Source organism: Polistes dominula, unplaced genomic scaffold (genome assembly GCF_049000335.1).
Source record: "Polistes dominula isolate Pdom_NZ unplaced genomic scaffold, Pdom_raw_medaka contig_31, whole genome shotgun sequence".
Classification (NCBI taxonomy): Eukaryota; Metazoa; Arthropoda; class Insecta; order Hymenoptera; family Vespidae; genus Polistes; species Polistes dominula.
In genome coordinates, this window is record NW_028300925.1 from 8,127,758 (window position 1) to 8,153,542 (window position 25,785).

The window sequence follows — 25,785 nt, forward strand, 5'->3', positions numbered from 1 at the left end:
TGTATTATTACACAAATACGCGGGGACTACTAGACACGACGTGGTTCGTTCAGCTTCTAGAATCGCGGAGGAATCGAAACTTATGTAATACATGCATATGCATATACTATATATATATATATATATATATAATCTACTCTATTACATTACATATATGTAGATCTATTCGTACATGTACACTATCGGCCAAAAGTCTAAAATTATTACATAAATTTCGTGAAACAATGTATTTATCGGAGTATGTTAGATTTTGACATGCAATTTTCAAACTTTTTCATTATCAGTAGTAAATCAATACACGTGGCATTTCTCAAAATGTTTACATTAAAATAATTTACACATATAGAGTCAAAGTGATCTTAAGGAAAAAGAACGTTGAATCCGTAAAGACTTTTTACAATTTTTTACTTTAAACATAATACTATTATAATATATTAATAAAAAATAATGAAATTGATGGGGAACAAAGTAATCGTGCAAAAGATACCATAAAAAATTTATCGATATATTTATTTAATTCTTTTTTTTTAATCTACGAATGATATCAAACTTTTTGCCGATAGTGTATATGTACGTATGCATGCATGTTAGTAGTATATACATTCATACATACATACATACATATGTATGTGCATATATACGTACGTATGGATATTTGAAAGCAAAGTCATTCCCGAGGGTGACGCCTTTGGTATAGCAAAAGCTCGGAAGGAGAATAGAGAGGAGGAAGAGGGAGGATGAGGACGAAAGGGTGAAGAGGGAAGGACAGTTTATCTCCGGCACCATAAACGTGCTAGATATTATGGATAGTGGACTGAGTTACGGGCCAATATTTCTTCGTAATTATTCTACGTTCCTCGGTAGTAGATAGCATCGTGGAGGGATAACGGGGGGTATACGGGGGCTGTTTGTACGAGTCGAATATTCGCGTGTGCGCGCGCGAACGTATCCCTATTCATCCCTTTTTTTCTCCTTCTTCGTTGACTTATTCTTTTTTTGTATTATTATTTTTTTTTCTTTTTTTCTTTTTTTTTCTTTCTTTCTTTTTTTCCTTCAACTCCGCCCCACCCACACTTCCGTTCCTCTTACAATTTACCTTCCAATTTTTTTATTATCCCGATGAGACAGACTTTCCAACGCGATATTGGACTTCTTTTTTCATGGCTTCGATCCAAAGAATTTATTGCCGGCATTTATATCCTTACACCGAAATGAACGATATGACCTTTTTCTATCTTTCTTTCTTTCCATCTTTCTTTCTTTCTTTCTCTCTCCTACTCTCAATCTCGATTTTTTTCATTTTTTTTCTTTTTTTATATTTCGTTCAACCGAATACACTTTATCGTGTTCAATCGGAGTTAATTTCGATTCGAGTTCATATCGATGATTTTTTTTCTCGAATAACAAGTAGCTATTCCACAAGATATAAAAAATTGTCAAGAAAAAGAGAGAAAAAGAGAGGGTAAGTTAGGTGGTTGTATGCAATGTTTGATGAACGAAGGGGAGAACAAAAATATGAAAATAAAAGAAATAGTAATATTAACATAAGAAGAAAATTTGTTTATATATATTATATTTAGCGGGAATATCTGTGGTATAGTAAAACGCGAGAGGAAGGTGATTCAACGTCGAACGAGTATTGAATTCGTTATGATCATGGTCGATTAAAAATGAGCGAGCATCGAGCCGATGAATCGACATTTTTCCATCGCACACGAAAGCAGCACGCGACGGCCCCAGTGTGTTGTTCGGGCGCTTTCTAGCGGCCGCTTTTGCGAATAGTGCTTTGCTATTGGTGCTGGTAGTAGTAGTGGTGCTGCTGTTAGGTGGTATTTCTAAGCGTACGTGAAACCGATTTAATAGAAATGGCTTTTTACATAACGAGATTTTCATGTACGCCAGGAAACGCGCTCGATCGTACTTTGACCCGTTTTTATCGAACGAGCATATGTATCACGCGCTTATACACACGCGTATTACGTTCTACCTTGTATCCATGTGTATATATATATTGGAAAATATTATCGATGTTCTCGTCGTCATTTTGCTCAAAAAGATCGATGATATTTTATCGAAGAGTAGCAGCAACGAGATGCTGTTGCTGTTGCTGTTGCTGTTGCTGTTGCTGTTGTTGCTGTTGCTGTTACTGCTGTTGGTTGACCGCGGTTTATGTCGCGTTGAAGCGAGTAAATAAGTGTACGGATGATAGTGATATCCATCCATCCATTCTCACCCCCCTCCCTTTTCTACTAACCCCCGAAATATGAGGAAATCGAAAAACGAGGAGACGATGATATGAGAAGCTACGAAAGCTATTTCCGTAACGAGACGTCAGGACGCCATAAAAGTGAGAGAAAATCCTACACGAACTCTGATACCACCTTATTCTTCATCTATCTTTTTTTTTTTTTTAGGATTCGTCGTCTCATCTATCCTATCCATCCATATATATATGTGTGTATTGGTTTGACCACAACGTTTGTAAGTAGATATAAAAAAGAAACATTTTTATATATACAGAACAAAATTCAAAGGCAATGATTTTATATTATATTTTTTTTTTATTTCTTTTTATTCGAAATTTTTCTGATCAATCCGATATTACATACATTTTGAATATTAAAAATAAAATTTCTTTTTGAAAAGGAAGAAATAAAATTTACAGGCCACGAGTTCATATTTCTTATAATTTGTACATATTTATTTATATTTAAAAATATATTTTAGTGTGAATAAACTTTTTTTTTATCGCTACAACGCTATTCTTTCTTTTCTATATTTTTGTTCTTTTTTTTTATTTCCATATGTTTAACATATTTCTTTCCCTCTCTCTCTTTTTTTCTTTCTTTCTTTTCTCATTCGAATCCCTTCGGCAGTTTTTTCTCTTTGTTCTTTTTTTTCTTTTTATACTACCGAGATAAAGGCAGAAATTATTATTTACATTTCTACGTAGTTTCCTACTTATATTTTTCGAATTAACCGGTAACAAAGCGAATTATATAAACTTTTCGGGACTGTTTTGATAATATTACACGTAGAAAATACCAACAGCGAAATTGAAGAAACTATTTTCTAACTGGTATAATTTAGTTCCCTTTTTATCAAAAGTACTGAGACCAATTTATGAGAAATAACGTTGAATATGCATATATATATTATAATGTAATATTTTCTATAAAAGTTCATCTAGGGAACATATATATATATATATATATAATTTTTCCTCTCTTTATTTATAGTACTTTTAATTATTATTACGTTGTTCGCATCTGTTATGCATATATGCAAAACGCCAGTGATATCCGGAAAAGAATATTATTTTCATACGCGTAAATGAGATCCCTTTTACCTATTTATTTTTATTTTTTCATTTGTTCAATTTTTATGTTTTTTACTTTTTCATTTTAATTTTAAACAAATTAATTAAAATGCAAGAATGTAGGTTTCAAGAGAGTGGTGGTGGAAAAGGGAAGAACAATTTCACGATTTCAATGAACTCGTTAGAGAACGCAGACAGAAAAACGGAGATGGAAAGATACTTCTTGGCCCTTTCCGCGATCATTTTCATTGGCCTAAAGGCAGAAAAGGGAAGGTGTATTCGAGAAGTAGAAAAGTAAAAGGTAGAAAGGTAACGATCGATGGCAAAAGTTGAGCGTAATTGTTCACGAGAGTGTTTTCCCTTTCTTCTTCGTTCAATCATGCTATTCAATACTACCCTCTCCCTTTTTGAGAAGGGTACGTTAGAAGAAAAGGATGAGGTGAGTGTTATTAGGAAGAAGAACTTACGGAAAAGTTAATTTCTCGTTATTTCACTACCCCTGGCAACGATTAACCCTAGAAAAGAGGTTCGAGAACAGGAAAAAAAGGAAGGTGCATTTTCGTAGGTGGAGGGAAAAATCCTTGGAAAATGTTGAACGATTAGTCGAAGAAAAGTCCCTAAGGGCTAAGGATTAATTTTCAAGGTTCTTTATTATTCGTTTTTGATTCATCTTACCGAAGCTACCAAAATGATTATATCAAATCCGTGATCCCGATTTTATTTTGAAATTAAAAGTTGACAATAAATGTATTTTTTTGTTTCAGGATGGTCCGCATGATCGGCGACGAATTTTTGACAGAAGAAAGGGACCGAAAATATTACGCAGACCATTATACCTGTTGTCCACCACCCCTCTTCATCATTCTCATCACCCTAGTCGAGGTGAGTTGATAGAAGGGAGAGAATGGTGTGTAATCCGTAGTTTGTAACGAGCGTTGTACAGCAGAGGCTACTACTGGTGTGTCCATGTTTATATAGACCGACAAGACTGCTCTTTGATCTTTGGTCGTGCACGTGTGTAAGCCTTGATTAGTAAAATTTTAACGAGACTAATTTATACACGGACGGACCACCGAGACACCTGCCTACACGCGTTGTTCACGATTATTCTAACCTCGTACATAGTACGAGTCTTGCAAACGAAATTTCAAGATTTTAGATCTTCGTCGTCTAACGTAAAATGAAAATAAGATTTTAAGTAATTTTGTTTTCTTTTCACGAGTTATCTTTTTATACTTTTAAATTTATTTATTTGCTTTTACGTTACGCAGTATATTTTTTTTATGATTACTTTGATAATAATATTTTTGGTTCTTTTTAGAATTAAATAGAATAATAATTTTGTGCTTGAAAATAATTCAATATTTATATTTTTTTATTATTGATATATAAAAAAGAAAATATCAAATTTAAGATTAGAAGCTACAACAATTTTTATTAACAATATTTGTTTTACACGAATTCGAGCAATATTTTGTGCAACGAAATATTTCTTTCGCGTTTAAATATAAATCTATTAAAAAATATATACTTTTGGTATCAAAGATTATTAAAAATAATAATATTTATCTTTATAGATTTTTTTAATTTTCTTTCTTTTTTTTCAGTTATTAAAATTAAAAAAGAAAATGGAATATCCATAAAATGAATCTTTTAACGTCATTTAATAACGATATTTACCAGGCTCCTCTACTTGTGTGTTTGTATAAAATTCATTTATTGCTTATTTAATTTCCACTTAATAAATTAATATGTAAGAGATGTTATTATACAAGTTGAAACAAATCTTCTTTCTTTTATATTTGTTTTTTTTTTTTTTTTTTTTTAATTGAAAGACGATGGTTTCAAGGGGTTGGACTTCCCCACTTATTGGTGAAACGAACGCTAACAATCAACAAAAGAACGTCGTTGGGGTATACCGTATCAATTTATCAATTAATGGAGATTTCGTTCTTCCTATTATTTGGCCAACTTTTTTTCTCCCTTCTTTTCTCTTTCCTCCCTCCCATGTTCCGGGCTCGAAAAGGGAAGAAAAAATTCTCCGAGCGAACCAATTAGCAGATTGTTGTTCGAGCGTGCACCGTGTTAACGTTCCAGTCACGATCGATTCGAACGCGAAATACGGATATTCGACGTTTGGAATGCCAAAGGGAGAAAAAAAGAAAAAGAAGAAACTCGCTTTGGGGATTGGAATCTAGATACACCTGGAAGAACAAAGGAGCGCAAAACCATTTACTAAAGACTAAGATCGAAAAAGATACGATCGTGTTTGACCATTTACTGTGATTAAAATGAGAAATTTAATATTTCGACGAATGAACGAACTCTAACATGTTAACAACTTATGCTCGAAGGAAATATCTTATCTCACGTATTTACCCTTTTTTTTATTTCACAATTAATATATATACATATATGTACGATCATATTAAATTATTCATTGTATACAAAATTTGATTAAAAAGTGTACCATCGTTATTTTGTTATTATTTATTACTCTTTTAAAATATTCATTTAATATTATACATATATAAAACAAAGCAAATAAATAAATAAATGTAAAGAAAACTATTTCATTTATCTCGCAGATAGAAAAAAAACACAGTTATATGTCAACAGAACTGCTAATAGCTTTGGGAATAGTTTAGTTCGTTGGTTTGTAATGCGAAATACATGGAATGAAAATACTTGGATAGTAGTAGGGGGAGAGGAAGTGGAGAAAATCGTATATGTATTATACATAGAAGTAAATGTCCTAGGTCTCTTATATAAACACATAAACATACACACACATGCATTTAGTCGCGTTAAAATATATTGTTTATACGATAACTAGTGCTGTCCTCCGCTACTCGAGTATCCTTTGCCACCATATTTCGCGGCAATGAGCACCGGCAAACTTTTATCTTGGCCGAGGGCTGATAGATCGTTTCTCGCGAGCGCACCGTTTTAAAACACGAATATATACATATGTATATGTGTATGTGTGGGTCGAAGGTGCCACACTGCCTGCCTCGTGGCCTCTTCCTTTTCCTTTCTTTCTACTCGTGCCAACGTGAATAACACTACCTATGCCACCACAATGAGAGAAAAAGACGTACGAGTTGGAAAAGGACTTCTCTTGTTCCTGGGGGTGGGGGTGAGAAGGTGGAGAGGGAGAAGGTATATACCCCCATCGGTAAAAGGGAGAAAGCCAGTAATCTTTCGTGCGGAACCGACCTTTATTTCTGGCTGTCGCATATTTTCTTTCTGTCGGCCCTTCGTAAGTAACTGGAGAGAGAGAGAGAGAGAGAGATAGAGAAAGAGTCTTTCTTGCTCGTTTCGCAAGATTCGATCGATAATCTTGATCCTAGTTCTTCTAAGCTAGTCCCTTATTCCTCCTTCTCCCTTCCTACTTTCCACCCATATCTCTGTCTCCTCTTTTTTTTTCCTACCTTCTTTACTTAAGTGCACCCTTTCTTCTCCACTTTTCTTTTTTTTTTCTTTTCTTTATTTTTGCGTCCCCTTTTTTCTCGCTTTCTTTCTCTCTCTTTCTCTCAGTTTCTCTCTGTTTCTCTTTGTGTTTACATCGTATCGATATCGTTAGAGAATACACGGTTATCTAAACAACCGTGAGGCTTTACTCGATCGATATTCCACCATATTCCTCTTTAGTTTTTCCACCCTCCTCTCACCCCTATTTTCTTTATCCACCTTCCGCTTCCACGGTCTCTCCTACAACTTGTTCCCTCATCGTCGACATAGTTTACATCGTCTCGTCGTACGTTGAACGTTAGCCTCGAGGCTACGTCCACGTGACGACGACGTACCCCTATTTTCCCTTTCTCTCTCTCTCTCTCTTTCTCTACTTTATTCTTTCACCACTTTTTCCTTTTTTTCTTCTTCTTCTTCTTTTACTCCTTTTTTCTTTTTAGAGTTCTTCTTCTTCTTCTAGTGTTCTTTTAAGAGTCAGTTAACTTTTAGAAAATTCTCTCTTAGCCAAAAAATTGTATGTAAACGATGAAACAATTATCTATCAAGTTTTAATCTTAATCTTTTTAGAAACAAATTTTGTTAGTTTTTTTTTTTTTAGTTTTATCGTAAATGGAAGAGGAAAAAGAAAGGATGAACATTTTCTGTTTATTATATTTAATCGAAAATTGTACGATAGACAACATAGGGTTACACAACTAAAATTAGTTTTAACGAGTTAGAACAAAAAGAAATATATATGAAAATTTTAAAAGCAATCTATCGACGTTAACCACGCAAAATAAAAATGTTGTACGTGTAAAGATTGCTCTTTTTTTTTATTTTCTTTATAGGACCAACTAAATTACCACACATACGTGCGGTGGTTTCGAAAAATAAAAAGTAAACTGTGTAGAACGAATCAATCGTTACGAATTGTTCGTACAATTTCTCGACAAGTATTACGAATTAAAATTATCATCTAGGAATTAAAATCTTATTAGAAAAATAGAAACAAAGTGTTATAAGCCCATGGAGAAATTCGATCGTTTCTATTACCAAGATAAAGGGTTTATAGTAACTAGGAAGTTTATTCTCAAAGGTTGAACAAGTGTATTCTCCGATAGATAGAAATCAAGCTAGAACAGACGGATTTCTGGTTTGTAGCGGGACCAAGGACGACCTTGGAGATAAGGTTACCGGATATTACGAAGGAACGGAACTAACTGTTTCCATCTCTCTCTCTTCCTCTTTTCTTTATCGTACCTCATAGTTCTCTATTCCCTCTCCGAAGCAAGCTTGCGACCCTCCTCTCTCTATCTATACTCCTTTAACCTTCCTTACCTTTCTCATTCTCTTTCTCTTTTTCTACTACCCTCGACAAGCCCCCTGTTCACTATAGTACGACTACTACCCCGACTAAACTAACCTCGTTACAGAGGAACGATATTACAGGAGCGAACATCGTAGTCGCGCTTAACTGCAAACCGTTGGAAGGACGGATATTAAGGGCTCGTTTACCGTGGCGAGAAAAGTATGGCTTTACCAGTAGAAAAACCTACAACTACTAAAGAGTATATGTGTGTGTGAGAGAGAAACGAATAGAAATTTGTTCGATCAACGTTTTATCGAAAAAGAACAAAAAGAATATATATATACAGTAGAGCCTGTTTTTGCGCGGAGGATAGGGACCGAATAAGAAAAATCGTACAAAAAAATATTCAAAAATTTTATAAATACTTACATATAATAAACAACTTTGTACGATATATTAAATAAAATTTTTTTATGCGACGGAGAGGGGCCGCATAAAAAAAGTCACACTTAGAAAATACATCAATTATTAACGAAATAAAGCAGAAAATGCTTTCCGACAAATTAAATAAGTAAATTAGACCTGGAAATATTTTAAAAACACTTAATTTTTTATTGGAAACATTAAACTGTTGCCAACGCCGCTGAAATTCATATACCGCGTAAAAAAAATCGCACGAAAAAAATTGCCTAGAAAAAAGATCGCACAAAAAAAAATCGCATAGAAAAGGACCGACAAAAACAGGCTCTACTGTATATATGTAAGGGTGGGAGAAAGATGATGAGTGCGAGTTATAGTATGCGTGAAACAATTGATGAACGTTGAAAGATTTGTAAGTTATGTAGCGATATGGATATGAGTATGAGTGTGAGTACATGTAGCGATATGAATACGAGTGTGTGTGGCAGGAAAGAAAAGCGAGTGTGCATAGCGATATCAGCTGATGTTATCGTTTTGTAAGCGCCCCGAAATCTCTCGAATATTTTCAAACCGGAAATCGGAAAGAAGTCCTTTGTTTAATCGATTGGGAATAGTCTAGAGATTTCGAGAAAGATTGATGGAAGTGATTAGGACCATTGGTGGAGTGAATGTGTATATAAACACGGTGAAAAAGGCAGTCTTTGTGTTTTCTATCTGCGATTTCTATCTGTTTATTCTTATATATTAAACCTTAATATTTAGATATTTGTTCTATTATAATAAATACTTCTTCTTTAAATTCAATAAATCTTACATATATACGTGTTCGATAGAAATAATTTTTTTCTTTTCCTTTCATCTCTCTACTTTTGAATAAGTTTGTTTGTGTTTTTTTTTTTCTTGAACGATATATTTCTTGTTTTTTCTTTTTATAACGCCTGAAGTTTTCTATGATGAAAAATGAATAATAGGAGAGGGATCGAAGTTAAGTAACTATGTGTATATATTTATATGGGATACGTATAGTATATTGCGTCACGCGCGGCAAAAGTGTTTGTCGTGATCTCGTTGACGCCGCCGTAGAGTCCACGGAAATCCACTACAATCCCTCGCGAACACGTCTATTCCATTGTCCCTATGATGTTCTATGGGATTTTGAACGTATAGATTCGATGACAAAATAAAAACACGAAATAAAACGTAGAGGGAGAAAGATAAACGAATTTTTCTTTTCTACTTTCCATAGGTAATAGTAATTAAATTATAATTAATAAATACTGTAATTATATAATTTGTTTTTGATAATGTGTTATCGTTGAAATGAAAAATTAATCTTAATTAAATGGATTAAAAATTCATTAAAGGTAATACTTCCGAAAAATAAAAAAATAAAAAAGATAATAATAATTATCGAAGAATATTAAATTAAATAATAATAATAATAATTAATATTAACTTTAATAAATAATAATTGAAGTTAAAATTAAAAAAGAAAAAATAATACAGCTTATCCAGATTAGTTAGATTGTAAGATATTTCGTTCGTATAAAGTAAGAAAATTCGTTCTACCTTTTGATAATATTATTATAAAGAAATAATTAGGTACAATAAAGAAAAGAATATCGTGTTTTATAAAAAAAATGAACATTCGTAAAATACAGAAAGAAATTCATAATATCTCTGACAGGTTAAATGTAGTTATACAAATATTCATTTAATCCATGGTACAGCCTATTAGGGAAAAAGTCAATAACAGCGCTAGCCGAGGGTATTACAATATTACTCTTAAACTTTATTCTCTCTTCTCTCTCATTCTCTGCAGCGTTTTCTAAATACAAAAGCCGTAGAGGTAGTAATTAAGTATTCTTAAAGTTTTGAACACTTTCTATGATGCTTTGAACATTTCTTTCTTTTTTTCTCTCTCTTTCTCTTTCTCTCGCCCTTTTTAACAACGAGTTAACCCAATTCGATTTTAAATGAGCAACGTCGTCCATTTCTCTAACCGATGAATATAGTATTTACATTACTTACTTACTTACTTACTTACTTAATTACTTACTTACTTACTTACTTATACTATCAACGAAACAAATTTATTCTTCCTATGAAGTGTTGAACGTTGCTCGTTAATCTATCGAAAAATAATCAAAATTGACGACGAAGCAGGTACAAGAAAGGTATCCGTAACATCATAGTGTTTCTTTCCAACCCACCCACCCCCTCCTTCTGGTGCGTATTATATATCCGCGAAAATATAGTAATTTCGTGATTCTCTCAAGCGTGGCCACCAGAGAGGTAATATTTTACTCAAAGAGACGTCTTTTTCTTTATATTTCTTTTTATTATTATTTTTGTATTTCTCTACACACCCTCTGTCCCCTCCACCAGTACCTACACACCGTTAGGGGGGGGCGAAGTCGTTACTTCGAAAGTATAGTAGTAGCATACCGGAACCGATTACAACAAACAAATCGTAGTAAATTTTCACGGTCTAAAAGTACCATTAACGATGATAAAAAGTACGTATTATTTTCCCTCCTACTTTCCTCCCCCTCATACCCTCTCCTACTCTTTCTCTCAATTTTTTTTTCCTGAGCAAGAGTCGCGATGCCAGAACGTGGCTGCACGGTTTTCCTACTTTTTTTCTTTTCTTTTTATTTTCTTCTTTCTTTCTTTCTCTTTTCTTGCAACTGCAACTTTATAATTTACTACGACGGGGTAATAACTGTAACGAGCGTAGAAGGACGAAGAAGAAGAAGAAGTAGTGGAAGCCTAGGAGGAGGTGAAAGAGGAAAAGGGAAACAGAACAATATATACGGTAAAAAAAACGTTATAACAGTTTGTTCCTACGCGATTCGAGTTATTACGAAACCAGGAAAAGAAAGAAATTTACGTTGATACACGATCGGCCTTGTTACGCTAAAAAAAAACATAATTTTCCATATAAAAACAATTATTGTTTCGCACGATATTTACTGATTTACGTAAAGAATAATAAATTTATTTATTATTTATAAATCCATCGATCGAAAGTTTGGTCACACCTATAACTGCATTTGCATTATATTGCAAATATAATTAATATGTACAAGTTATAATAGGTCAAATTTTATTTAACATTGCACATTGTATTCTTGCACGTGATTTGATTAACAAAAGCGAATTTAATTTTTCAATTTCTTCCTATATGAGATTGTTAGTTGAAATAGGACTATAATTTTTGATTGGTAGTGCAATACGTACGTGGATATATGCGTATTGTGGTTTGTGCACGATCCGTGACCGTATACTCACTCACACATAGATACATAGATACCATAAACTCGTAGTTCATAGCATAGGAATTTGACTAGTAGCGTGTCGAGTGAATAGCACATACGTTTCATTCGACGCAACATGAAGATAGGATTCTCCTATCCGTTACTTATACGGATCGTTTGCGTCCTTTCCTTTTTTTCTTTAAATCTGACTCTCTCTTTCTCTCTCTCTCTCTCTTTATCTTTATCTCTTTCTCGTTGCGCTTTCTTAACTTCAACGTATCAGAAAATCTAAGTACCATCTACTTGAATGGTACGATTCTTTCTAAAATGTCTTATCCGTGTTTCTAGTCTTACCATTAAATTCTTTTTCTTTTATTTTTTTTTTCATTTATTTTATTATTTTTATTCGCGTTTTTTATTCTTGGTAGTCGTATATTATCGTATAGAAAATAAATAAAAAATATAATAATTGGTGACATAGCACAATAACAGCCAACGTATTATATTATTATATCGCGAAATTCGCGATGATAGATCATTACGTATTCGCAATTCCGCGGATTAATTTCGAACGCCTCTAACTAAGCCGACTTTACACAAATCCGTACGGCAGTAATACCACACGTTACGTAAAGCAAACTTTCCCGCGTGTTCTCTCGAGTCAATGAAATCTCAAAGGAGCTTCTCCCCGAGTTCTCTCTATCCTCCTTTAGTGTACGCCCATCTACCACCACCACCAACTACCACCAACCACCACCATCTACGTTCAGAATTTACGAGAAATTTTAGAACACCGAAAACGGCTCTGGAAACTATCTTCACTCTCTCTCTCTCTCTCTCTCTCTCTCTCTCTTTCTCTCTCTGTCTGTCTCTTTCTTTCTCTCTGTTCCTCTGAAAAGGGGTTATTCGTGCGTAGAAGTTAATGGTGCCAAGAATACGTACACCGAGAGGACAATTTTTAAACCACCACCAATCTCGAAAATAGACAATTCTTACTTTCATTTATTTCTCATTCTTTATATTTTAAACAGTAAGAAATTACGCTACAAAATTACATTTTTTCGTAATTTTTAAATCGATCTATTAAATTCTTATCTTTTTTATTTTTAATATCTTCAATAGGAAAATGAAAGGACTATAGATTCCCTTCCAAGAATATCAGTAATTATACACTCTATATAACATATACATATATATACATAAAATGAAAATTAATTTTCATTTTTTTTTATTTCTTCAGACCGTTCTTTTAATCTCATATTTTTTAAATACCTTTAAATAAAAAAATGGAAATTAAAGTAAATAAAAAATGTGTTTTATAAATGGGTCCCGCTAAAATCGGTTGACCTGAAGAATAATCCGCGAGGAACGTAGAGTTGCTTGCTTCCTTGCTAGCACTTTGTGCTTTAGCCAGGTTAAAGTTTCGCGTGATAGTGGTGTAAAGAGACGACGAGGGTTTACTTTTGACAGTTCCACTTCCCTCGGTGTATCTTTAGTCTCAAGGCGGACGGCTCTGCACTGTTACCGCCAGTTCGCGCATACCTGCGTCTTTCCCGTTTCTCTTTCTCAAAAGCGTGCAAAAGGAAGAAGGTAAGGTAACATACTACTACTACTATTACGATGACAAGAGGAGAGGGTTGACAGTGACAGAGAAGCTGTTGGTGGTAATGGTAGGGGGTGGGGTTTGCTTGTATCGTGAACGAAGGCTTTGCAACCCACCCACACACACGCACTTGTGCATATACGTATTTTGCATGAATACATTTAGACACGTACACATTTAAAGGAATATACGCATATACGCAAAGCTTATGCGTAAATGCTCACAGGACTACGACGGCACCCTTGTTGTTGTCGTCGTCGTTGTCGTTGTCGTCATCGTCGTCGTTTATGTGTCGCAGCCACTTGAATAAACATCAATTTGATATCGTTGGATATTGTGTCATCCGCGTGCATTCGCCTCTGACGCTGCACAACGCTCATAAATACAAAGGGGCGTGCGCCTGTCTACACCTGTGCTCGCTTTACTCTATCTCTATCTCTCTCACTCTCTTGCTGGTTCGCTCATCCCCTTCATGACAACAACGACAGATACACGCGCCTGCGTTTCTATGGTCGAACGAGCCAATGCCATAAGAGAATCATGTTCTATTCTCTACTAAGAGCATCCGCGAGACCATATTATTTTCTTCTCCCTTATTATTCTCGTACTTTGAATTTCTTACTTGGGGATAAAATTTAATTAACCTTATCCGCGTATATTTTTACATTCTAAACCATCTCGATCAAATTATTCATATATTTTATTATAAAAAATAAACTCTCATAAAGAAAAATTTTATGTTAATAATAATAATTGGTATAATAAATAATATAATAATTTAATTCGTATATAATAAAATATGAAGTATAAGAAATAAAATATCAAAAATCTAAGATGAAATCTTTGTAGATAATATGAAAATTTAGGTATTTGTTAGAGCGCGTGCGCAAACCTTACACTGATGAACACAACGTCTTCTCGCCCTTAGGTTAAACGTGAGCGTTTCCTCGCTTCGCGAGCCACTTGAATAAACATCAATTTGACGAGGCGCGATATGCGCTCGTACAATGGGACGAGCTCTCGTGATTGTGGGGCTATGTTTGTTCTATCTCTATCTCTATCTCTCTCTCACACTTGCACATTCTCACGTGTTAGTTCACTCACTTCAATAGATATACGACTAAAGGAGGTACACGCATAGATAGAGTGAGCAAGAGATATATATAGTAGTTAGATATCCTAGCCTTCTAAACTTGACGGGGATGTATTGTAGTAACGCGTTTCTATCGTCCCGTGGCCCATTTGTGAAATTCTGCCAATTCGAAATTCGGATTACGGTGGTGGCTCGTTCGGATCATTGGATGCGAATAGCGCCCCCGATCGAGATTCTGCGATTGATTTTCTGACTGAAAGTTTGGCAGCTCGAATATTTGACCGTAATGTTGTTGATGATTTGTTTCACGGTTGGCAGATAGAAAGCGTGAGATACACGTGGGATATTATACTATAAAAAGAAAGCGTGAATAAACCTATTGGAGCCTCTTTTTTTTTGTAATCTCTCCTTTGTTTTCGATAGCTTTTTCGTCGAAAAGTACAATACGAGGTGGTAAATACACAAAGGGATGGTAGAGCTTGGAAGGTAGAGGAAGGGAACGATGACTATCAGGTTGTGTAAAATAACAGGTGGAAAGAGATGAAAGTGTTGAGAGGGAGAGGGATAATTTTTCTCGAGAGAGAGAGAGAGAGAGAGAGAGAAGAGAGAGAGAGAGAGAGAGTGAGAGGACACAAATTTGGTTAGATGGTAAAAAGAGGATTCTGCGGGATCCAGCCCTTTGGCGTCTTTCCAATTTCGATAATCTCATCGCGACGATCATTATTATGCCCATTATTGGTCTCGTTATTTAGTGCACGGTAAATCCCAGGAAACCGCATCCGGGTGTTCCGGCATTGAACGGTTAAACGCTGGATCGAAGAGAAGCTCTCTGACTCGAACGAGTTTATTGTTCGTTGGTAGGGATATATTTTCTCGAGAACTATAACTCGCACGCGTGCGCGGTTACATGTGTATATATATATATATAGACATTATCTATACGTAAGTATGCGTTTAAGATTGCTAGGATAAAGTGTCGTTTAAGATTGCACAACTTTCAAGCTTGAAACATTTTTCAAATTTTTCTTTTCTTTGCCCTCGAACCTGTCGTCGCATTTATGTATCACACGCGGAAATAAGGAAAAGAGGAAAGGAGGTGGTAGGAAGGGTGGGGAGGGCGAGAAAAAGGGCTACCGGAGAATATAGTACAACTTTTCTAACGAGCGACATGTAAAGTCAAAGGATTCTGTACCTTCAGACCAAGCACTATAAACATAAACTTTTTCCATCGCTTATTGCACTCGAAAGTCTTCAAGAAATAACTTTCTCTCTCTTTCTCTTTCTTTCTCTCTCTTTTTTTCTCTCTATGAAGAGTCGTAAAAATAGTTCGACCTCTTTTAATAAATTTTCGAAGCGCGACGGGGCCCCCCACTTGAGGTAGTTTCGTGTTCAGTCAGATAGACAGAAAAAGAAAGAGAGAGAGAAAGGGAGAGAGAGAGAGTTAGAGGGAGAGAGAGAGAAAGAGAGAGAGAGAGAGAGAGAGAGAGAGAGTGCTTTCCAATGTTGTTTTTACCTCTGTTCCTTTCCTCTTTCAAATAATCGAGAAGATCGAGTGCTTTTCACTCGTCGAACGTATTTCTGTCGCTAGAGAGAAATTCATTTCTTTTTGTTTACCCCTTTTTTCCTTTTTTCCTTTTTTTTTCTTTTTCCTTTTCAAGTCACTGTTAGACTTTTTTCTACTTTTGAGAAGAATTTCCAAGCTTTTTTTTTTAATTTTTTTTTCTGTTTTCTTTTTAATCAAATTATTATATTACGTCGGTTCGCGCATCATTTCTGTTTTCTAAATACGAATTTCAACGATATTTTTACACCGTAATCGAATAAATTAATATAATCTCTCCATGCATTGTGTTATGCGTGACTCATGGAAAATGTGAAATTTATATTATTTTTGTTTTCTTCTGACATTTTCCTCGAAATCCCTTCCCCTCTTGCATCATCGCTTTGACAGAAGTACAACCGCGTTTAATCGGGATTAATATCATTATTGTTATAATAATAATAATTATTATTATTATTACTATTATTTGACCTTCTTTGTAACATATAATATCATTGTTCTTTCCATTTTTGCATAATAAAACGATGGCTTCGTGTTATTTTTGTTATCAGGGGGTTATTCAGAGAGTGGGGGGTGAAGAATTGGAAGAAGAGAAGAATTCCAACGGATATATAAATTCAACGATAATCCGAAATTACGCGCATCCCTATAACTATATTCATGCAAATCGTACGGGCGTTTATAAAATGTTTCTCCATGATCGGAGGTAGGGGAAAGTGGGTAGGTGGTGGTGGTGGTGGTGATCGTAATTCGAACGGTCGCGAAATAACGACCAGTTCTCTCTGCCGCGCTTTATTTTATCCTATCCTATCGTACCATACAGTACCGTACCGTACCATAACGCACCGTACCATACCTTGCGTAATTTCTATTATTCGCTCGTGCTTTAGAACGTGCCATCTCATGTGCGACTAATAATTCGATGATAAATTTCTCGCGGACGCGTGCAACGCAAGATACTAGCTTGGAAATTTCGTTATCGATGTATCGATTACATCTGTCGCAAAAGCGTGCACGCTTATATATATATATATATATATATATATATATATAATTATCAATAATAATAACAATAATACATTTGTTGTCGATAAATAAGTTGGGGAAACATTGAATACGATTTTACGTAACGATGTGTTACACGAAATTGTCGATCTTAACAAAATTCTTTAGTAGAAATTCATTTCTTTTCGTTCATCGACGTTTTCGTATTATTATTATTATTTCATTATAAAATAAATAAGAAATATATAAAGAACAAATAATTTGATCTTTAGAATAATAGTAAATGAAACAAGGAAGAATGGCTTGAAAACTTTATTTAACAGATTTTCGTTTTCCATTCGATGATATAATAATTTCAATGAAACCCCTGGCTCGTTCGTTCATTCGTTCGTTCGTTCTCGAATGATTAAATAATAATAATCTTAACGGAGACTGATTAATAGACGGATAATGAAAGTCGCGGCAACGTTTCAAGTAGATACCGAAAATAGATATCCAAAAGCAGATGATACCATCGTTTGTTCGTCCGTTCGTTCATTTTGTTGAAAGAGAGAGATGGACATTGGTTATCAGGAGATGTCGAAATTTCTGGATAATTGATATGATGATTATACGGGACCGTTCTCTACGTTCCTGTGAAAGTTTGCCATATATCCTGGAAATATCTCGATCGGTAACAGGGGATATAATCGTAACGATATTACGAGAATCCCATTTCCTTGGAGACTAAAACTGTAATACGCTCGGTTAAATTCCTTTCGTTAAATTTGTTAAAGGGATACGTATTATGTGTGCCAATACTCATATATCAAATATATATATATAGAAAGTACACGTATAATATGATACTCACAAATGATTAAAATTATAGAAATTGTAATTTAAGTACGGAAACTTGAGTTAATTTAATACGGTGATAGTTTCATAAATTATCTACCATTTGTACCCTTTTCGATAGACACTTAAACCCATTACTACCACATATAATTTTTTTTAATTAAATCTTTAAACTTATAATGCATTCGTTACAGCTTGGCAGATAACGTTATAACAATTTTCCATATCATCATGACACCAACAACGTAGTATCATGTTAAGTTGAAATGAAATATTTTGTATTTGTTGTCTTTATAGTTGCAATCAACATTTGAACGAGTTGATCCCGAAGTTGTACATTGTAATTACTCATGTTAATAGAATTCAATTATCCAACCGTATTGTATGCAATGCAACTCTATCAATGAGTAAATATTCCTAAATTCATTTTACTATCTAATTTTAAATAAGATATATATAAAGATATACGTTAAATATGTGCCACCATCTGACAATGAAAGTTATTCAATTATTTTTCGTATTTTATACAGAAAAAAAGTAAACATAACAAAGTATACACAAAACTCCGTGTACGTGTTGACGTATTAAAATGAAAGGGGTAGAGGGAAAGAAAAGGAAACTAACTTAGAAGAGATGTGTTTTGTTTTTCTCGTGGTTCTTTTCTGAAAAAAATAGAACACACACACCTCTTAGAAGAAGAAGATAGAAACGTTGAAACCTAGTTGATACATACGAATGTGTAAACACCATTAAAAACGCGTGTCCTCAGGAGAAAGAGACCAGAAGCCCCCTCATTCTCTGAATTTAGAGAGTGCGAGATACAAGTACCGGGTTAAAAAAAAAAGAAAAGTGAGAAAAAAAAGGTTGTTATCGGGCAAAGAGGAGAAAACTCATGAAAGTAGTACGTTCGAAGAAAGAGAGAGAGATCTATCGTTGCCTTAGGGCGCACAAGAGATGCCCTTAAAAGTCGATCGGCTTATCGGAAGGTTGCGCTTATCGTTTCTCGCGACTCGAATACGATGTGTGCTATTCTAGAAAACATCGATCTTTAACGGTAACATCGATATCATCCTAAGTTATATACCTTCTTTTACTTGGGAACTTGGTTTCCGCGTAACTGGAATCAGGAACGATCTAATGTTAGATAAAATGGATTCTAAACGTTTATATATCTATTTCGATTATCAGTTTGTTTCTAATCAAACGAATATAGTAAATCCTTTCGTAATTTTTCTTTTTATTTTCTTTTATATTTCATTCTTTACCAATGTTTGTTATCATTTTATAATAAAATTTTGTAACCAAGGTGATAACAAAAATTATTATCTTATTTGTGTTATAATTGAGTGTATCTTTTTTACTTTTTTTTTATTACTATTTTTGTCTTGTCATAAATTTGTTATTTTTAATAAAATATTAAAATTAAAAAATTTCACAAAATACCGGTTTGCCAAAAGTAGCAAAAAATAAATTTTCTTTTTATCTGTACCACCATTGACTGTATTTGTTTTGTCATATTTTTCTTTCTTTTTTTTTTTATTATCATTCCATCGCAAATTTGTTTTGTTCAAATCTGAATTTTTATTTTATCTCAAATATTTTTTTATTTACTATTTTCTATTTAATTTTACAGTACATAAACTAGATTTATGTAAAGTATATATTCATTCCAGCGTGAACTACGATTATAAAAATTGAACACTTTTTTTTTTAATTATAATTGTAATAAGTTCGATCGAGCAATTGTTAATTTTACATTCATTTTCAAACCAAAGTAATTTCTTTCGATTTAATATTATCTTTAATTACTATCTACCAAATGATTCGGTGAGAAATTTAAGCAAAGCAAGATATTTAAAGAAACTGATATCACGGTACATCGAGGTAAACGTTTATGTCGACTGAATTTAATTATGAAAGAAAGAGAGAGAGAGAAAGAGAGAGAGAGAGATAGAGTAATTTTCGAGCGTTAGCACTACCATTCCGTCGCTAATTTATTTCATAAAGCGTTAAATCTTCATAAATGCTGATAAAAAGTGTATTAATTTTTTTTCTTCTTCTCTTCTTTTTTTATTTCTTTACTCTTTGTTTTTATTTTATTTTTTTTTAATTTTTTTTTAATGATCAATAATAATTTTCTAAAAATTAGATTCGACGAGATCCATCATACCCTGTTATTCGCGGTTCCCATTAACTCGTACATTGAATATCTACATTTCTAATTGGAATACGCTTTCGTTTCATCTATTTCGATAGCATATACAAAATGAAATGGGAATCGCTAGAATATATTCGAAATTACTCTCGTTCCTATTAGAATTCGGTTGTAAATACACCATAAATACGTGTGTCTATATATATATATATATATATAAACACATAAATATTTATGTGTCAGCGTTAAATTGTATAATTCATTTAAATCGTGGAAACCCATAAAGTTTTTATCAAAAATAATTAAGCGTTTTTTTTAGTAAAACATCAAAACAATTATTATTATACGTATCTTATATATATAATAAATATATAAATAATAAAATAAAATAAAATTATTTCTATTTTCTGAAGAATCAAATTTAAGGAAAAATTAGGATCTATGTTTGAGAAGAAACAATAAGATTCTATCGTATAATAGATCGACCATACACACGTAAGTATGTACTTGTATTGAAGTTTTATCGAGCGAACCTTCTTCTTCTTTTTCTTTCTTCTTCTTCCTTCTCTTCTATTCTATTCTATTCTATTCTATTCTATTCTATTCTATTCTATTCTATTCTTTTTTTCCTTACTGGAGAAAATAGCTCGGCTTTACTCTCAACCTGTCGTCTTGAAATACTCGTTCGTTTTACGATCGGTGATCGTTCGCGATTAACTCGTAAAAAAGAACAACGTATCGGGAAAACGCAAGCGTGGGAGGAAAGGAGGGTGGAAAGGGAAGGATGGTTTGTTATATACGATAGAAAGAACGTTACTGGGGGCAACGGCTTTTTCAACCGGTATATACCACTTTCTTCATAGAATTCGAATTGTCCATTTAATATTCTATAAAATCGCGTTGAAAAGAAAGAGTTATCGATACTCGATCGGCAGAAAGAGTGGGAGGGGAGGAAGTACGTTAAACACACATCGAACAATATCGTCACCTTTCTTCGGTTACTCCGAAATTTTTAGTATTGAAAAGTTAAAATACTTTTTTTTTTTGACTGTTATATTCCATTTCTACAAACTATAAATTAAAATACAAAATAGATAGAAAAGATATAAAGAAATAAATTGTCTAGTAGATGATGGGACGGGGAAATGGGTAGGGAGAAGGGGAAGAGTATATCTTTTTATTCACGTCATTTGAATCGTATCGAAGAAAACTGTTTACTATCGTATCGATAAAGTAAAAAAGGATATGTCGCGACATCGAGGCCACGCATACAACGACAAGAACACAGGAATGTGTTTGTTTGATATTAACGCTCGTAGTTTGACACGATGAAAAGAGAAAAAAAACACGCTCTGCCGTCTCTTCCTCTTTTTTACCTTATCTTTCTTCTTTATTTTTGTCTTCTTCTACTTCTTCTTATATTCTACAAATAAACTTGCAGGCTGGTATGTTTGATTATTATTATTACTTTTCTTTTCTTATTTGTATTTATTTAAACTCCTAGCATTCTACTTCCGAAGTAAACGATAAAATAAGCTTTGACGATTTTACAAAATAAATTAGATAATAATTAGAAAAATATTATAGATAAAAAGAGTAAGTCAGTCAAATTCTTTTATAAAAGCAAAGGATAATATTTCTTTTCCGTTTAATTAAAAAAAAAAAAAAAAAAAAATAGGATCAATGTCTGGTAAAAAAAGAAAGATAAAGAGAGAGAGAGAGAGAGAGAGAGAGAGAGAGAGAGAGAAAGCAAGGTCGCCCGAGTTGTAATTTCGAGCGTAGCTACGTATAACCGGTAGATTATTTAATATTGTATAATCCACGACTTGCTATTATTCTCCATGAAAAATGGTTGCAGCTACGTTAGAGACAGCAATTTCCTGAGCGATTAGCGCAACGAGCATTAAGTATGGAGAACCCGGAAGGCGTTTCTTTTTAAAGATTCACGACGCGCCACATCGTGCGGGATGATGGTGGACAGGGTTGGTTGGTGGTTGTGATGGTATGGTGGTAGTCGTTACGGTGACGACGATGGTGATGGTGGTCGAAAGACACGTTCTAAGTGCGTGAAGCGTAGAAACGTCAAGAACGACGACGACGACGAGAACGACGTTGGTGGTACCAAGCAATTCCCCTTCTACAACCCCCGTCCCCTTATTTCCAACCCCTTCACTTCGACGGTGGTATTCGCCGTGTCGACGTCGAGCCTGGTGCCGTCGGCACTTGCCGTTGAAAAAGAATCGATGTAGTAGTTTTTATCGAGCGACATTCCACCTGCACCCTCCCCCACAGTCACCTCCTTTCCCTCCCCCTCCACAATCCACTCACTCTTTCGGTTTCTTCTCTCATACTTTTCATTCCTCTTTTTAATACACCCCATCGGCCTCGCCTAAGGTACATTCCACTTTCTACTTTTTTTTTTACTCTTCCTTCTTCTTCCTCTTCTTCTTCTTCTTCTTCTTCTTCTTCTTCTTCTTCTTCTTCTTTTTCTTCTTCTTCTTCTTCTTCTTCTTCTTCTTCTTCTTCTTCTTCTTCTTCTTCTTCTTCTTCTTTACTCATTTTTTTTATTCCTTCCGTACGACCCTCCGTCTGTCCGTCTAATTAAGGTGCCATGCCTGTCACCACCACCCCTCACGCACCGTACACCCCAATCTTTCTCCTACTCCTTTCCCCTCTCATACTCTCGTAGATCTCAGGAATCTTTTTTCTCTTTTCCTTTGCTAGCATTTCCTCTTCTTCTTTTTCTTCTTTTTCTTCTTCTTCACGTTGTCTCTTTTCAACCCTAGACTACTTCTACTCTTTCTTTTCCTTCCTTCATTTCTTTTTTTTTTCTCTTCTTTTCTTCCTTTCTCCACTTGCACTTTTTTCCTTCTTTTCTTCCACCCTTTCCACCCGCACCGTTCTCCTCTTCATCCTCCTCCACTCAAGCCGCCTAGCTAGTTTTTTTTTCATCTACTTTTCCTTTTTTTTACTTCTTTCTACAACTCCTTCTCCTCCACCACCTTTTCACCTTTCTCTCTCTCTCTCTCTCTCTCTCTCTCTTTTATTTCTCATCTTTCTTTTTGTTATCCAATCCTCCATACCCTCCTCGTACTACTACCAACTCCTTTTCTTCCAATTCTATTCGCGGTTCTCATTCTCGAGTCTGGTCATCGTTTTAAACTAATTTACTACGCGCTCGCGCAAACTGGATTTTTCGTTTTTAGAAATATCCACCTTTTCTTTATTCTTTTGCAAGAGCACGTGTCGTGAAAGTATTTTTATTGAGAACAAGAATAAATTCAAGGAGGTGGTGTATCTTTTAAAAAATTAATTCATCGTTTTAAAACAGATCAGAAGAAGAATCTCTTTGTTGTTTAATTCGATATATTTTTTTACGCATGTGATTTTTTCGAAACGATACGCTAACGTGAGATTTGTGGAAGAAGAAGAAAAAAAAAAGAGAAAAATTATTAAGTAATTTTTTTATTTTTTCTGTCGGAGAAACTATTTGAAAATCTTTCATTTCTAGAAACCGTTGTAGCATCTTATTATTCAACTTGTTATCGGACTTCCGCACAGAATTTGCAGACCTCCTCCTCCCTCTGCCCCTCCCCAAGACTTCTGCCGAGTCTCGGCACATTTCCAGGTATATATATTCAGCGATTCCTTGAATCTTGTCATAACTCGTTACTCTTTCTTACAGGCTATCGTCGTAGTTGCCAATTCATCCCTCTCTTTCTCTCTCCTTCTTCTTTCTTTTCCCCCTCTTTCTATATTTCTCTTACTTTCTGTCTCTCTCTGGCTTTTCTGTTCGCTTGGACGATTTTCCCTTTCCAACCAGTCAACGTTCACCACCACCACCACCACCTACCCCTTCGTCGTTCAATTATACACGACTTCACCAAGTTAATTTCAACACTTGGACTTTCTTTTCCTGTCGTTCCCTTTTCCTTTTCGAATAATCTACTTTTCTTCCCACTAGTAGATAGACACGTTTACGCCCATGTTATAAGAGGATCGACAACGCGAATTTCATTTTCACTATGAGAAAGTACATGAAATTGTGGAAAATATTCCATTTCTCTTTCTCTCCATTTAATTCTTCATTTTTCATCGATATTTCTTGTTGAAAGTTACTCACTTTATTTCTCACGTTAACCCTTTCGCTACGGTGGGCCTCGCCGCGGAGTACCTCGTCTAGAACGGAGCGACGTACCGAAAGTAAGAACATTAAGTGCGCGCAGTCTTTAGCATTCGGAACCTTTTGTCTCAAAAACGACTTTGTGACATTACTTTTAGAAACAAAATGATTTGTGTTCATAATTTTTCCATGGATATATTTTTAATTCAACAATACAATTAATAATACACGAAGCGATACCATTTATCTTAACATTTGGTTCCATTTTTGGAGCGGGTGACTATAGTCACCCGTCGTGTATAGGTGGCATCGTGTGACGGGTGACTATAGTCACCCGTCGTGTGCGGGTGTCGTTTTGTGGCGGGTGACTATAGTCACCCGTAGTAGTGAAAGGGTTAACACGATTATTTGAAATCACGAGGATTGATACCTTTCTTCGTATGATTTAACTTATACTGTCATTGATAATTTTTTATTCTTATTCAAATTTCTTTTATAAGTAGGTTTCCTATATTTTTCTCACTTTGGATTTTTTTGCTTAACGATTGAATTTCTTTTTTTTTCTTTTTTGAGGGGTAAGGGAAAGATATATGTACTTTACCGTCCTTTTTCGATCGAAAAAGAAAGGAATAAGACTGGGGAAAGAAGTTTTGATATAACCAATGAAAGAGTAAAAAGAATAAGAAAGGAAAGAAAGAAAGAGAGAGAATAATCTATAAAAGTTTTTTGTTCCACGTTGAGCTTTTCGATAACCGAGCTCTCTTCTACCGGAAAGATTATCGGCCATAACGATCGACGAGAGAGTCGTCTGGCTAGTTTTTAAAAAAGAAACGTATGAAACTATAATAATATCTTCGATTCTTTCCAATATTTCGATCGAATAAAAATTAAAAAAAAAGTAAAAGTAAAAGAAGATTAGGGGGTGGAGAAGAAAACTTTACGAACTTTTCTTCTCTCATTTGTATTAATCGTTTCTCGAGGACTGACAAGTTCCGGGGGAAAAAAACCATTGGAGGGATTGGATATACCCAGAAACTTTTTCCCCCCTTTCGTTTACATATCACCTATAGTACACTAAAACCATAAAAACAAAAGAAAAGTAAATCGAATTTAAACTTTTCCATATCAAATGATATTAGACACATTTTTGTTTGATTATTTTCGTAACAAAATTGAACCCTTCATGCACGCATTACTCATTCAACGTGTACCCCATTATTGTGGTCGATAATTATCTAATAACAAATATTAATAATTAATAAAGAACCACATTTATGTATACCGCATAAAATTTCTCTATTATTAATCAACCTAAAATATAGTACCTTAATATATCTATTAAAATAAAAATCACTAAACGTATATAATAAAACACAAAAATTAAGTAGACCAATTCTGCTGTGTTTGAGTTTCACGTGAAATCAATGCGAATAATTTAAAAAAAAAATACAAAGGTGTTCTATAGAAAGTTATAGAAACTAAATATGAAATATGATCTTATGGTGAAACAAACTGGCTTACTACACCATTGCGTCATCTCTCTCTCTCTCTCTCTCTCTCTCTCTCTCTCTCTTCCATTCTCTTACCTAGAAATTACTCGGTTTACATATTATCTCGTAGCCTCGGAGTTCTCTACACTCGACT

At 34.3% G+C, this 25,785-nt stretch overlaps 1 protein-coding gene and 1 long non-coding RNA gene across 3 annotated transcripts in view; one reads left to right on the top strand and one right to left on the bottom strand.

Moving 5' to 3' along the window:
- stet (stem cell tumor) overlaps positions 1 to 25,785 on the top strand; it is a 341,302-nt gene that overhangs the window by 239,369 nt on the left and 76,148 nt on the right. For both annotated transcript variants that reach the window (XM_089171157.1, XM_015333869.2), the window contains exon 6: positions 4,084 to 4,201. In XM_089171157.1, the coding sequence (XP_089027283.1) occupies positions 4,084 to 4,201 (118 nt within the window). The remainder of the gene's footprint in view (positions 1 to 4,083; positions 4,202 to 25,785) is intronic.
- The window catches only part of LOC149033021 (uncharacterized), a 114,876-nt gene that overhangs the window by 27,794 nt on the left and 61,297 nt on the right, over positions 1 to 25,785 (bottom strand). The gene's annotated exons all lie outside the window — the stretch shown is intronic.